Source organism: Physeter macrocephalus, chromosome 5, assembly GCF_002837175.3.
Source record: "Physeter macrocephalus isolate SW-GA chromosome 5, ASM283717v5, whole genome shotgun sequence".
NCBI lineage: Eukaryota > Metazoa > Chordata > Mammalia > Artiodactyla > Physeteridae > Physeter > Physeter macrocephalus.
Genome location: NC_041218.1, coordinates 91,629,782 through 91,642,473, shown reverse-complemented (window position 1 = coordinate 91,642,473; position 12,692 = coordinate 91,629,782). Strand labels below are relative to the sequence as shown.

Here is a 12,692-nt window from a genome sequence, read left to right as displayed (position 1 = left end):
CACGAGGCAATGCTCCAGGACTCAGTCTCCTGCTTTTCTCTGTGGAAATCCTCCTTTTCTTCGGAACTCCTGGGACTATCTTCTAATTTTCTTTTAAAACTTGGCTCCAAGCAGCTTGTCTTCATCTCTTGAAAAGGAAGTGTTAATGCCTGCCTTTGAGGTATACGTTTTATGCTTATTTTTAGAATAATATAGCTGGTTTTTTATCACCTTAGAATTAAAAAAATATTGAACAATTTTGATCCACCAGGCACTGGACTAAGTGGCTTTATGTGCGTTATCTAATACTAACCATCCCCCTACTATGGTAGGTGCTATACTATTATTCTTCCATTTTATAGATGGAGAAATTGAAGCTCAGAGAGATTAAGAACTTGTCCAGGATCACACAGAGCCATGGATCCAATGTGGGGTGTCTGTCCCCAGAAGCCCCTCACCCATTCCAGCCTCCCCGGGGCTCTGTGCCTGGCAGGGGACAGCAGATTCCTCCCTTTGCCCCGACCCAGACCACCCCGCTGAGACTCCAGGCTCCTGTGTCAAAGACCACACAGAAAAGGCCCTCTGCGGTTTAGCAAGGAGACTTACACCGAGGGGTGTGTTTTGACTTGTGTCTTCTGGATCGAAGGCCTCCACCTGGTAAATGAATCCAGGCTTTGCTCCTTCCACTATGTAGAGGTCTAGACCTATACCGGCATGCAAAGGGGAAAAAATAAACATTTTATTAAATAAAGCAAACGAGGAATTCCCAAACCAGGACAGCCGTATAGAGTCAAAGGGAGCCAACCACTGGGGGAAAGAAGAAAGCAGTGATTAAGGCCATGAGTAAGACCACTGACCAGCTTGCGTGGGTGGATCCATGTATGGGAATTAAGAAAGAGCTAGGATTGACCAAGCTGGTGTCAAGTCTTTATGTATCTCCTGGGTTGAGAGGTGACTAGGGTACTGTTGTTCGTGGGGGAGGGGAGTGATAAGGACAGAGAGGTGGAAAGTAACCCAGTGGGAACGTCCAGTGTGAGTTCCAGATCCACTTTCACGTGCAAATTCCTCCTAAACCGAGCCTAGGTCACCCCTCAAGTGCACTTAGCATCTCAGCAGAAATGAGTCCCTGAAATGAGAGGCCTTATAGTGGAATAGAGAGAATACGGAAAAAAGGAGAGGGAGGGCTACAAAGGTTCAGGAAAGGGACCACACATGGATTCCGTCTACTTCAGAGTTCTCGGCCGGCAGGATGTGGAGGGAGCAGACAGGGTCACTGGCACCACCAGCCTTTCCCGAGGGGCCGCCATACTCCGCCCTGGCATCTCTTTCTGAGAACCTTTCTGAGAGATGACTGAGAATTTTAACATTAACTCACTCTTTTGGAGTTATTATGCTGAGGACTTATGTTTTCTCCTCTCATCTTCACAACAGCCCTGTAAAGTAGGTATTGTAGTTATCTCCACTTTACAAACGAGGACACAGGCTCAGAGAAGTTGTGAGGTTGTCTCAGCTGCTAAGTAATAGAATCACAAACCCAGGCCTTCTTACATCCAAGCTCCAGGTTACATTTGCTTTGATCACTGCTCAGGCTTTCATTCAAAAAATATTGACTGAGTTCTCACTATGTACCAAACACGGATCTACGTAATGAGAGTACAGCCATTCACAAAACACAAAACCCTGCTGTCATGAAGCTTGCATTCTAGTGGGGAGATATAGATAATAAAATAAATGAATAAAATATGTGAATGTTACTGAGCAATGTTGTGGAGACGAATCAGGGAAAGGCGTGTGGTGAGTCGGGTTACCATGTTAAACAGAGTGCTTCTGGAAGGTTCACTGACATTGGAGTCAAGATTCTTAAAGAAAGGAGGAGACAGAGATGCAGGGGAAGGGGCAGAGGAAAGGGCGGATGCAAAGATGCCGGGGTAGGGCGTGCCTGGGGTATTCACAGCTGGGTGAGGAGGACGGGACTGCGGCAGCATAGGAGTGAAGGGGAGATGTGGTGGAGAGGAGATGGGGTTTGGTAGGGGCTCATCAGATCTGACAGGACCTTAGGGAGACTCTGGTTCTCCTTGTGAGGGAGATGGGAAGTTCTTGCAGGGTTTTAAGCAGAGGAGTGCCTTGATTTAACCGATGTTTAACAGCGTCCCTCTGGCTGTTGTAAGAAGAATCAACTAGAGGGGGCAAGGACAGAGCAGGGAGACCGATTAGGTGGCCACGGCCGTGATCCTGGCGAGCCATGGTGGCGTTGCTGGGGAGAGGTTGGGTTCTGCATAAACTTAGAAGCTGGCAGGATTCCCTGATGGGTTTGATGTTGGGCGTGAAAGACAGAGGGGAATCAAGGGTAACTGCGAGGTTTTGGCCCCAGAAACTGGAAGGATGGAGTTGCCAGTAACTAAAATGGGAAAGATGAGAGAAGCAGATTTGGGCTGGGATGGTAGATAGGAGTCAAGAGTGGTCTGGGGGCACATTAAGTCTGAGAGGTCAGATTCTAACACCAGTTCCAGTGTGTGTCTAGGGGGGTTCCCACACGACCAAGCAATTCTCCAACACCAGCTGGGTGTCCCACAATTCAACTCGATTCTGACAGTGTCTACCCAGAGATAGCATCAGATTCCACAGCTGCAGGGCTCCATCATACAAAACAGCCCCTGCCCCTTCAGATGCCAATCACACGTCCAGGTGGTCACCTGTGCTTCTGACCAACCGGCTCTAGATGGGAGGTTCCCACAACCCCCTCCTCGGGTTCCAATAATTTGCTAGAGGGGCTTGCTCTCTAGTGAACACAGGGAAACATTTTACTTACTAGATTATTGGGTTATTATAAAAGGATATAAGTCAGGATCAGCCAGATGGGAGAGATGCATAGGGCACAGTATGGGAAAGGGGCAGAGAGTTCCCATGCCCTCTCCAGGCACCCACTCTCCCCAGGTTCCACGTGTTCACCAACCCGGAAGCTCTCTGAGCCCTGTTCTTTTGGACTTTTTTGGAAGCTTCATTACATAGGCACGACTGATGAAATCATTGGCCATTAGTGACTGAACCCAATTTAACTCAATCTCCAGCCCCTCCCCCCTCTCCACTGTCCAACCTTCTAATCACGTGGTTGGTTTCTCTAGTGGGCAGCCACCATCCTTAGTTGGGGTCCAAAAGTCACCTCATTAATGTAAGAAAAGACACCTTTATCACTCTTATCACTTAGGACATTCCAACGGTTTTAGGATCTGTGCCAGGAGGGGACAAAGACCAAATATATGTTTCTTATTATAAATCACAATATCATGGATGTCCATTAGACATCCAAATGGAGATGTTGGGTAGGACAGTTTTTATCTGAGTCAGGAGTTCAAGGGTGAAGCTGGTGTAGCAGCTTCTTAGTTAATTTGGAACACTACCCTTACATGTATGTGTGTAAAGTGACTGCGTTTCTAGCTTGCCTTGTCCAGAGGACATTAATATGCTAGGTTGATGTTTAGCCATCTTATTTGACTTTTTACTATTAATATGATGTACGAAAGTAGATTCCTTTGAAAAAATAACAAGGTAGTATGTACTGATATAAAATGTGACATTGATAGGTTAATAAAGATGATTGAATCCAAAAAATAGAAAACAAACAAAAATAACAATGGGCTTGGGAGTTGTCAGTGTATGGATGGCCTTCAAAGCCATGAGCCAGAGGGAGATCACTCAGGATGTTACCCTATGCTCCTGTCCCCTATATTGTCCCTACCCTGTAGCAGACCCCAAATACACAGTCCCCTCGAGGCGTCAGCATCGATGGGGAGGATGAACCAGTCAGTCAGTGGCCGGTATCCAGTGCTAAGCCTGTAAACGGGCTCAGCCCAGGTTCCTCCAGAATGATCCACTTGAGGTCCTTGAGCCCCAGGTTCCTCCCCAGGACCAGGAGAGGCCCAAGAGAAGCCATGGATGGAAAGGGCTTTGTAAATTATTGGGTGTTACTGTTGGGAGTCCTGGGCTAGTGGACGTTTCACTTATTCCCCACTCCTTAAGCAGCTGCCTTTTCCAGGGAAACAGCTGCTTGTTTATTTACTTTTCTATTTCACTCTGTCCCCCAGCGTCCTGCCTGATGCCACCGTCTGGGCTGCATCGCACACCCCAGTGTGTCTTACCTTTTGCCAAGTTGCCTTGAAACTCAGGCGGCTCATTCACATCTGTTACCTGGACCGTCAGGACCTGCAGGTCAGTGACACCCACGTCATCCTTCACACAAATCTGCAAATCAAATATGTGTGGTCCTGTTTCAAAATCTAGTTGTTCCTTGCCGGTGGTGACAACCTAAAAGCAAATGCGCAATTCTTAGTAACCATGTGAAAGAAGATCTGTTTTGTATGCACACATTTTGCAAAGGGCTACTACTAGGAAGGAGGCAGCCAGCATCCTGGAAACCATCTTTCACTCACTGTCAGGGGAACTGGTTGTTTTGCCTGTGTCTTTCCAACATAAACCCCATGACACTTCAATAAAGGGACTCTTCTGTGGGATGCTGCTCTTCATAGGAAAGACAAATATTCAGGAGACATCCTAGTTCCATCTACTGGAGATGGAAAGCCCGAAAATTTTAAAACCTGTCACTACTTGGGGTAGGCTCCTAGGCAAGTCCCTTAGCTACCCTGAATACAGTTTGATCTTCTTGTCTTTAAGAATAAGATGCTGCAATTCCCTGGGATTGCTGTTAAGTTACGTCTTGACTCATCATTCCCCTCTAAGTTTCCCAAGGCCACATCTAAGAGTAAACAAGAGAAGGATACATCTGCAGAAATAAGAAATGATATTTACTTACACCAACAGGCTCTTTGGGTTTTTGGTACATTTCCACACATTCTTCCACTGTTGGAAATGTGTCCTGTGCAAGACAAGTGTTTTGGAGTGGAGATGTGGAAGGGGCACCAAGCACCAGGGCCAGAGACATATCACCGGAATCTAGACTGTTGCCAGCAGGAACCCCCATGGTCCATGGGGGAAGGGCCCAGCTGAGGTTAACTGGAGGCCAGTCTTTGACCTCTCACATCTATATGCACATCCCTGCCACCAGCTTAGCCTGTGGAGCTCCCAGAAGGCCCAGAGCCCTTTGAGATATCAGGGACTAAATTTCATAAATATCTTAATTTATGCTCATAGAAGAACCTTTTGGTTATTAATACAACTGGGACCAGGCAGGGAGGCATTCAGTATCCTCTACGGAGAAAAGCACTTATCTCCTATCCAGTTCCCACCTCTGGACTTCTGTGTGACTTTGAGAAAGTTACTTGACCTTTCCCTGATTTTGTTTCCACACGACTATCGTTAGGTAAATAATTCTCGCCCTAGTTAAAAATTGAAGTATAATACAAGGTATTAAAACAAAGAGCTAGATCACGGTACTATGGAAAATCATGGGGAATAAAGTTCATTGTGAGATGTGTTTAGTCGAGGAGGACTTCACGGAGGAGGTGGCGGGCATTGTGTTTGACTTTGCACGATCTAGATTGATCATGAGAGGAGAGGATGACCACAGATGTGAATGAGCACATGCAGTGGAGGGGGCACATATGGAGGAGGGTTGAGAGGGTAAAACACAGTAATCTTGTCACCACCAATGAGCAGGGTCAGCCTGGGCTCCACACAAGTGGAGATGACCTGTCTCTGTGCTTGGCACGTGGAAGGTGAGAGGCAGCATAACATAGGAGTCAAGAGTGTAGACTCTGGACCCAGACTGACCGGCTTCAAAGCTCAGCCTTCCCATTACTTAACCTTTCCGTGCCTCAATTTTACCATCTGTAAAATGGGGATACTAATGGCATCTGCTTTCTGCAGTTGTTGGGAGGACTCCATGAGCTAATCCATGGAATACTTTGATCCCTGTCTGGTGCTGAGCGAGCACCCAGCTAATGCTGACTTTTATTATCATTAGATGTCGAAAACTGTTCCGTGAATGTGTGTCCACCGGAGCTGCCCCCGTCACAACGGTCCTCTGTGCTTCCTGATTTACACCCTAGCTTCCAGCTGCCTAAGCCTGGAGTCCTCTCCTGAACTCCATGCTTGCAGATCCTTCACCCCAATGTTACCTATTGACAGCCTTTCTCCTTGGGGCCTGGCTCTAACACCCTAGAGGAAGAGAGTAGAACAGTCAAAAAAAGGTCTAAAACGTTATATCTTGGCACCAAAGGAATCAGGTTGCTGCCAACACATGGAAAAGTTGCTTTTGCTGTTGTCTTTACCAGCATTAATTAAATGTTCACGTGCAAGGCTCTTGCCGAGCCATTTTGTGGAGGATTTTATTTAATCATCACAATAACCATAGGTTGGAAAAACTTCCCCCTTTCACACATCAGGAGACCAGGGCAGGGAGGAGAAGGAACTCCAAAGGTCACAGCTGGGAGTGGTGGAGTCTCTCTGATGGTGGGCAGTCTGGCTGCAGAGTTTTGGTAAAAGACGATAAGTTTAGTTTTACGTGTGTTAAGTTTGAGGTTGTTCTGGACAAGGCTGAGCAAATTTACAAGGTCGACAGTGCTCACGACAGCAGATGAGGACAGAGGGGTGTCCAGCTCAGAGATGGGCCAATGGCAGGGGGGCAGGCGCGGCCGCCACACAACCCCAGAGAGCGCCTGCCCTTACAGCTCTCATGGATGTCCATTAGTCCCGCCTCCCTGACTCCTCGGAGCTTTCCTTCTTGGTGCTGCTCCAGGACGGGACTCCAGAGGTGAGCCACACGCGCTGCTGGATGAGGCTTGGACACCCCTCTTGGGAGGCAACAGTGAGGCGGCGCGGCTTGGGGGCAATGAGCAAGTGTTCTTGGGGCCAGCCTGCCTGACCTCACATCTCAAGTCTGCCACCAGTTAGCTGTGTGAACTTGGGCAAGTTGCTCAACCTCTCTATGCCTCAGTTTCCCCACCTTTAACATGCAAGTAATAATAGCGTACCACTTCATAGCATTGTTATGAGGATTAAATGAATGCATTCACAAAATGTTTAGGGGAATTCCTGGCATATGGTAAATGCTCCAGAAATGTGAGTTTTCGTCATTATCAGCACCATCAGCATTATTAATCCTCCTAACCCCCCACCGCTGAAGTCTCAGCAGCTCTGTCCAAAAGTAGGGCAACCTGCCTCTGGCATGATTGGAAGTCACCCTCAGAAAGCCCTGCATGACTGAGTCCCAAGGCCAACAGTGACCAGACCTCTGGGCCGGAGACCCCAGAACCTCATGGCTAGGTCATCCTGCAGAGGGTCAAGGAGGAGCCAGGTTCTGCCACAGAGATGGCATTGTTGTGTTCTGTAGGAACAGCCCTTGTGAGCAGTTTGGGTTGGAGAATAGCAACTTCTTACAGGGAATGGTTGATAATACTGGGTAGTTTCTGGAGAGCAGCAACAAATTCTTAAGAACAGCTTCAGGACGTGTGAACCTGTGGCCCATCCTAGTACTGACACGGGGTCCTGGGCAGCTGTTGGCTGTGGTGCCAGGAGGGCACCAGGACTGGGACTATACGATGAACACGTGACCTAGATCAGTGGAGAGGCTCAGAAATTCTCCCTTTCTAGAGGTCAGGAACAGGATGGAATTCCTCCTTGACTGACAGCCCTGTTTGAATCACATGGGATGTGGGAAGGGCAGGTATGATAGTGGAAGGATTTGGGGGCTCATGCAAGCAGGAGTAGATGTGCAGGGCAGTGTAGGGGACAGAGCCTGACACTGGGAATGGGAAGACCTGAGTCAAGTTCTTATTTCATCCTTTCTGGCTCTGTGATCTCAGACAAATCAGTTAACCTTGCTGTCTCTTTGTGATTTTATTTCTAGAATAGGGATTTGCAATTTTAATAGTGATAATATCAGTGTTAGTAGTAACAATTAAGAGACCAGGATGTGAACATGCTTTTTTTTAAACAGCCCTCATATTTTAAATTAATGTTTATGTATGTATGTATGTACGTATGTATTTATTTATTCGGCTGTGTCAGGTCTTAGTTGCGGCATGTGGGATCTTTCACTGTGGCGTGCGGGCTCTTCATCGCGGCTCATGGGCTTCTCTCTAGTTGTGGTGTGCGGGCTCCAGAGCGTGCAGGCTCAGTAGCTGCAGCACGTGGGCTCTCTAGTTGTGGCACAGGCTCTAGAGCGCACAGGCTCAGTAGTTGCGACGTGCGGGCTTAGTTTCCCATATGTGGGATATTAGTTCGCTGACCAGGGATCAAACCCAAGTCCCCTGCATTGGAAGGTGGCTTCTTAACCATTGGACCACCAGGGAAGTCACTGAATGTGCTTTAGAACATCTGCAAATCTGAAATAGCTTGGTCATCCTCATCATTAAAGGCTATAGACTATAAAAGGCTGAGAATGAGGGCTCTCAAGTGGAAATAACCCAAATATCTGTCAACTGATGAACAGATAGACAAAATGTGGTACATCCATTCAGTGGAATATTATTCAGCCATTAAAAGGACTGAAGTACTGATCCATGCTACAACGTTTGACCTTTGAAATTTTACGCTTAAGTGAAAAAAAGCCAGTCATTAAAAACCAAATACAATATGATTCCATTCATATGAAGGGGTCCAGAATAGGCAAATACATTAAGAAAGAAAATAGGTTAGTGGTTCCCAGGGCCTGGGGGGATAGGAGACAGGGGAGCAACTGCTAATGGACTTGGGGTTTTGTTTTGGGGTGATGAAAACATTCTACAATTAGATCGTGGTGATGGTATGTGAATAGAGTAAAAACCATTGACTTGTGTACTTTAGATGGGTGAATTATATGTTATGTGTATTATATCTCAATAGAGCTGTATAAAAAAAATAGTGAGGGGGCTTCCCTGGTGGCGCAGTGGTTGCGAGTCCGCCTGCCAATGCGGGGGACGCAGGTTTGTGCCCCAGTCCGGGAGGATCCCACATGCCGTGGAATGGCTGGGCCCGTGAGCCATGGCCACTGAGCCTGCGCGTCCAGAGCCTGTGCTCCGCAACGGGAGGGGCCACAACAGTGAGAGGCCCGTGTACTGCAAAAAAAAATAAAATAAAAATTAAAAAAATAAAAATAAAAAAATAGTGAGAGCTCTAAAGCCAGACTACCTGCCTTCCAGTTTCAGCACAGCAGTAGCTGTACAACCCAGGGCAAGTTATCTCACCTCTCTGTTAAATTTTGCATCATTTCCCCCATCTGTACAAAGGGGATAACCATACAAATAAAATCATTGGCTTGTTGTGAATATTACAAGAGTAAACACATGTCAAGCACTTTCCACAGTGTCTGGTGTATACTACATGCTCTGTAAGTGTAAGCAACTGGCAAGGCTTAGAGGCACAGATAAGCAGCAGCTGTTAAAGATGAACCAGATGTCAAAGGAGCAGGTAGATAGGCAGGGAAGTCAAAGAAGCAGTATGTGGGCCCTGGGAATGTGCACTGGATGGTGAGGTCAAGTCTTCCTGAATGTGTGCTCCTTACATACCAGAGGGCCCACCCCTGGGATGCAGAGAATACCAGATGCTGGGCTCTTACCTTCAAGTCCTGGGCTCCACAGGCCTGCTCTGGGGCCCAGATATGCACACTTTCTGAAAGCTCCCCTAGTGGCTCTAATCATCAGCTGGGTTTAAGAACACCTTATGTATCTCAGAGAGGCAACTGAGCCTAGACCAAGCAGGCCCACTGGGTCCCACCAGAAACCCAGAGCAATGGCAGGTGGGAGCAGGGGCAAAGCTGATGATGACTGTACGAGGTCCCTATACCCACTGAGGAATGAGGTAGGCCTGGGGGATAATGCAGTACAAGCGGGTGCAGACACCTAGACCCTAAAGACATCCTTAGAAGGCCTCTGAGGTTACAAGTAGACATGCAATCAGCAGGTGTGTCCTGCCTAAGGAGAAGTGAAAACTTTGGAAAAGACTCAAATGACAAACTAGAAAACAGAGCAGCGGTGGCGTGGCTCTTGAATGTGAATGATTGGGTCTGAATTGTCCATGAGGAAACATTCACATAGTATGGCTGGACATCCAGACTTATATTTTTATTAAGGGTGCATTCTTCCATATGAAATGTCTCCTCATAAATTTCCTTCTGAAAAATTACAGAATCATAGAAAAGAAGAATCACCAGGTACAAATTCATCAGGGCCTCGTTTTTTGTTTTGTTTTGTTTTGTTTTTGCGGTACGCGGGCCTCTCACTGTTGTGGCCTCTCCCGTTGCGGAGCACAGCCTCCGGACGCGCAGGCTCAAAGGCCATGGCTCACGGGCCCAGCCACTCCGCGGCATGTGGGATCCTCCCGGACCGGGGCACGAACCCGTGTCCCCTGCATCGGCAGGCGGACTCGCAACCACTGCGCCACCAGGGAAGCCCAGGGCCTCGTTTTTAAGGAGATCATCACACAAACTGTCCCACCCAAAGAATTCAGTTACTGTCAGCACCTCTAACACCTGTTATCGTGTGACGGTGATTGGCAATAAGAAACAAAGCTTTTATTTGTAACAAATTGAACATATTGTTCATTTGGACTGAATTAAATGGAGGAAAAGTCCAAAGCTATAGGGCCATCTAGCACAGAGGGCTGTAGAATGCCCCAAACAGAATGCCCGGATCTTACAAGAGGGGAGATTAAACCAGGCAAAGAGGAGGAAATGATCACTGATCCAGAATCCCATCCACCCCATCTTCAGGACCCCTCTTTGTGAGCAGCTCCTATTGGGAGTAAGATGGTGCTTACCTCAAAGTCAGTGTCTGACAGCCAGTTCACCCTGAAGGCCTCAGTGAGGGGACTTGAGTTGATTAGGGGGAACCCTGGGATCACAGGTGACAGTGATGCTGATAATTTCACAGAAAACTTGTGCACTGAAGTCTCAGGTGGAGAATTCTCTGCCACGTTGCTTGTAGCAGGTAAGTGGATTAGGTGTAGTGCATGTCCCACTGCGGATTTTAAAAGGATGCAAAATGACATGAGCACAAAGCCTTGTGCTGGAAACGAGGACTTAGCAGCTTGGTCTGTGGCTTCAACTCGTAGCTCAGGGCAACACTGGAACCCGATCACTCCCCAAGAATGAAGACTCTTGCCAAGAGCTGGAAACAGGAATGCGAGATCATCTCAAAGCCAAGAAAACAACCACCAGCAAACAACTATGAAATCTGCTTCTGTCATTCTGGAAATAACGCTGCTGTCTTTCTTTTGTCTCTCTGCTTCCTTTCTGGTTTCTCCCAGCCTTTGTGAAGAGCCAGAGAGAGGGAAATGTGATGCCTTAGAAGACAGACACCCCTTGGAGGACCCAGTCTGGCCATGGCATCCTCTGTCTTACAAGGGCCAGGGCGTCTCTAAGAATGTATTTTCCTTCTCCGTGTCAGTGTTTGATTCAGAGGCCATTGAGAATGGAGTGTGCGTGACTGGAGAACTCCAAAATCATGCCAGCTCTCCCCACATCCCTAAGGAATCTCACGGACAATGACTTGTTGTCACTGGATGCTGTGGGCGTCATGGAGAGGGTCGATCAGTACATCATGCTCGATAGAGTGACTCCCATTTCACAGAGAAGGTAGTGAGAGACTCAGGGCAGGCCCGTGAATTACCTTGAGCTGCATTACAAACAGGGAATGTTATGATGTCAGAGAAAATGTGTTTCTTCCAAGAAAGCCTCAGGACAGTCTAAGGTCTCCTTGACACTCTGCAGGATTTTGCCAGCACAGAGGAGAGCAGTGGGTCATATTCTTTATGCTTCCATAATGATGGTTCCTGTAGGGGTTGACTAGTGCCCCCCCCAATTCATGGCCACCCAGAACCTCAGAATGTACCTTATCTGCAAATAGAGTCTTTGTAAATGTAATTAGTTAAGAGGAGGTCGTGCTGGATTAGAGTGGGCCCCAAATGTAGTGAGTGGTGTCCTTATAAGAACAGGATAGGACACAGAGACACACACAGAAGGAAGAAGCCCATGTTAGGAAAGAGGCACAAACTGAAGTGATGTAGCTACAAGCCAAGGCATGGCAAGCAACCCCCAGAAACCAGGAGGTAGGCCTGGAGCAGATTCTCCCTCAGAGTCTCTGGAAGGAACCAATCCTGTTGACACCTTGATTTCAGACTTCTGGGCTCCTTAACTGTGAGAGAATAAATTTCTGCTGCTTTAAGCTGTTCAGTTTAGGGTAATTTGTTACAGCATCCCTAGGAAATTAATACAATTACCACTTAACCAATGGTCCAAATAAATGCATCATGTAAAATACTTTCTCTCATTTACTTCTCAGAATAATCCTCTCAGATAAATATTAGTATCATCATTTTACAGATGAGGAAACCAAGCTGAAGGACATGTGGTGAATAATAAGTAACGAAGCCAAAATTTACCCTGAGGTCTTGCTTCTCAGCCAGCTTCCAACCCTGGCCACCGTTAGCCACTGGGGACAAAAATTCCTGGAATGGGAGGAGGTAGTGGGGGACAGTAGAAAGATCTGAAAGGTGCAAAATTTCTAGAAACAAACAAACCATGGGAATATGTTGGCTTTTATAAGTGAATGTTTTTATTTCAGATTTGGGGGAGAGGATGCAGAGAGGTAGGTAGAAATGCAGGAGAAAATGAAATACAAACACATTCACCGATACAAGCTTTCCTAAATCTAAAATCATCTGATTTCGTTTAGAGACTAAAATGCATTATGCATAAGTTATTTTTTGCTGGCGGCATTACCCGGTTTTATGGACAAGGACTGTGCAAGGACTCAGAAATATCAAAACAGCTGAGGTTTAGG

General features: G+C 47.1%; 1 protein-coding gene across 1 annotated transcript in view; it reads right to left on the bottom strand.

Moving 5' to 3' along the window:
* The window catches only part of CDHR3 (cadherin related family member 3), a 58,591-nt gene extending 46,456 nt beyond the window's left edge, over window positions 1-12,135 (bottom strand). The window contains 3 exon segments of the mRNA XM_028489453.2: window positions 586-683; window positions 4,116-4,281; window positions 10,669-12,135. Coding sequence (XP_028345254.1) covers window positions 586-683; window positions 4,116-4,281; window positions 10,669-10,899 — 495 coding nt within the window. The 5' untranslated portion in view covers window positions 10,900-12,135.
* Window positions 12,136-12,692: the final 557 nt, after the last annotated feature.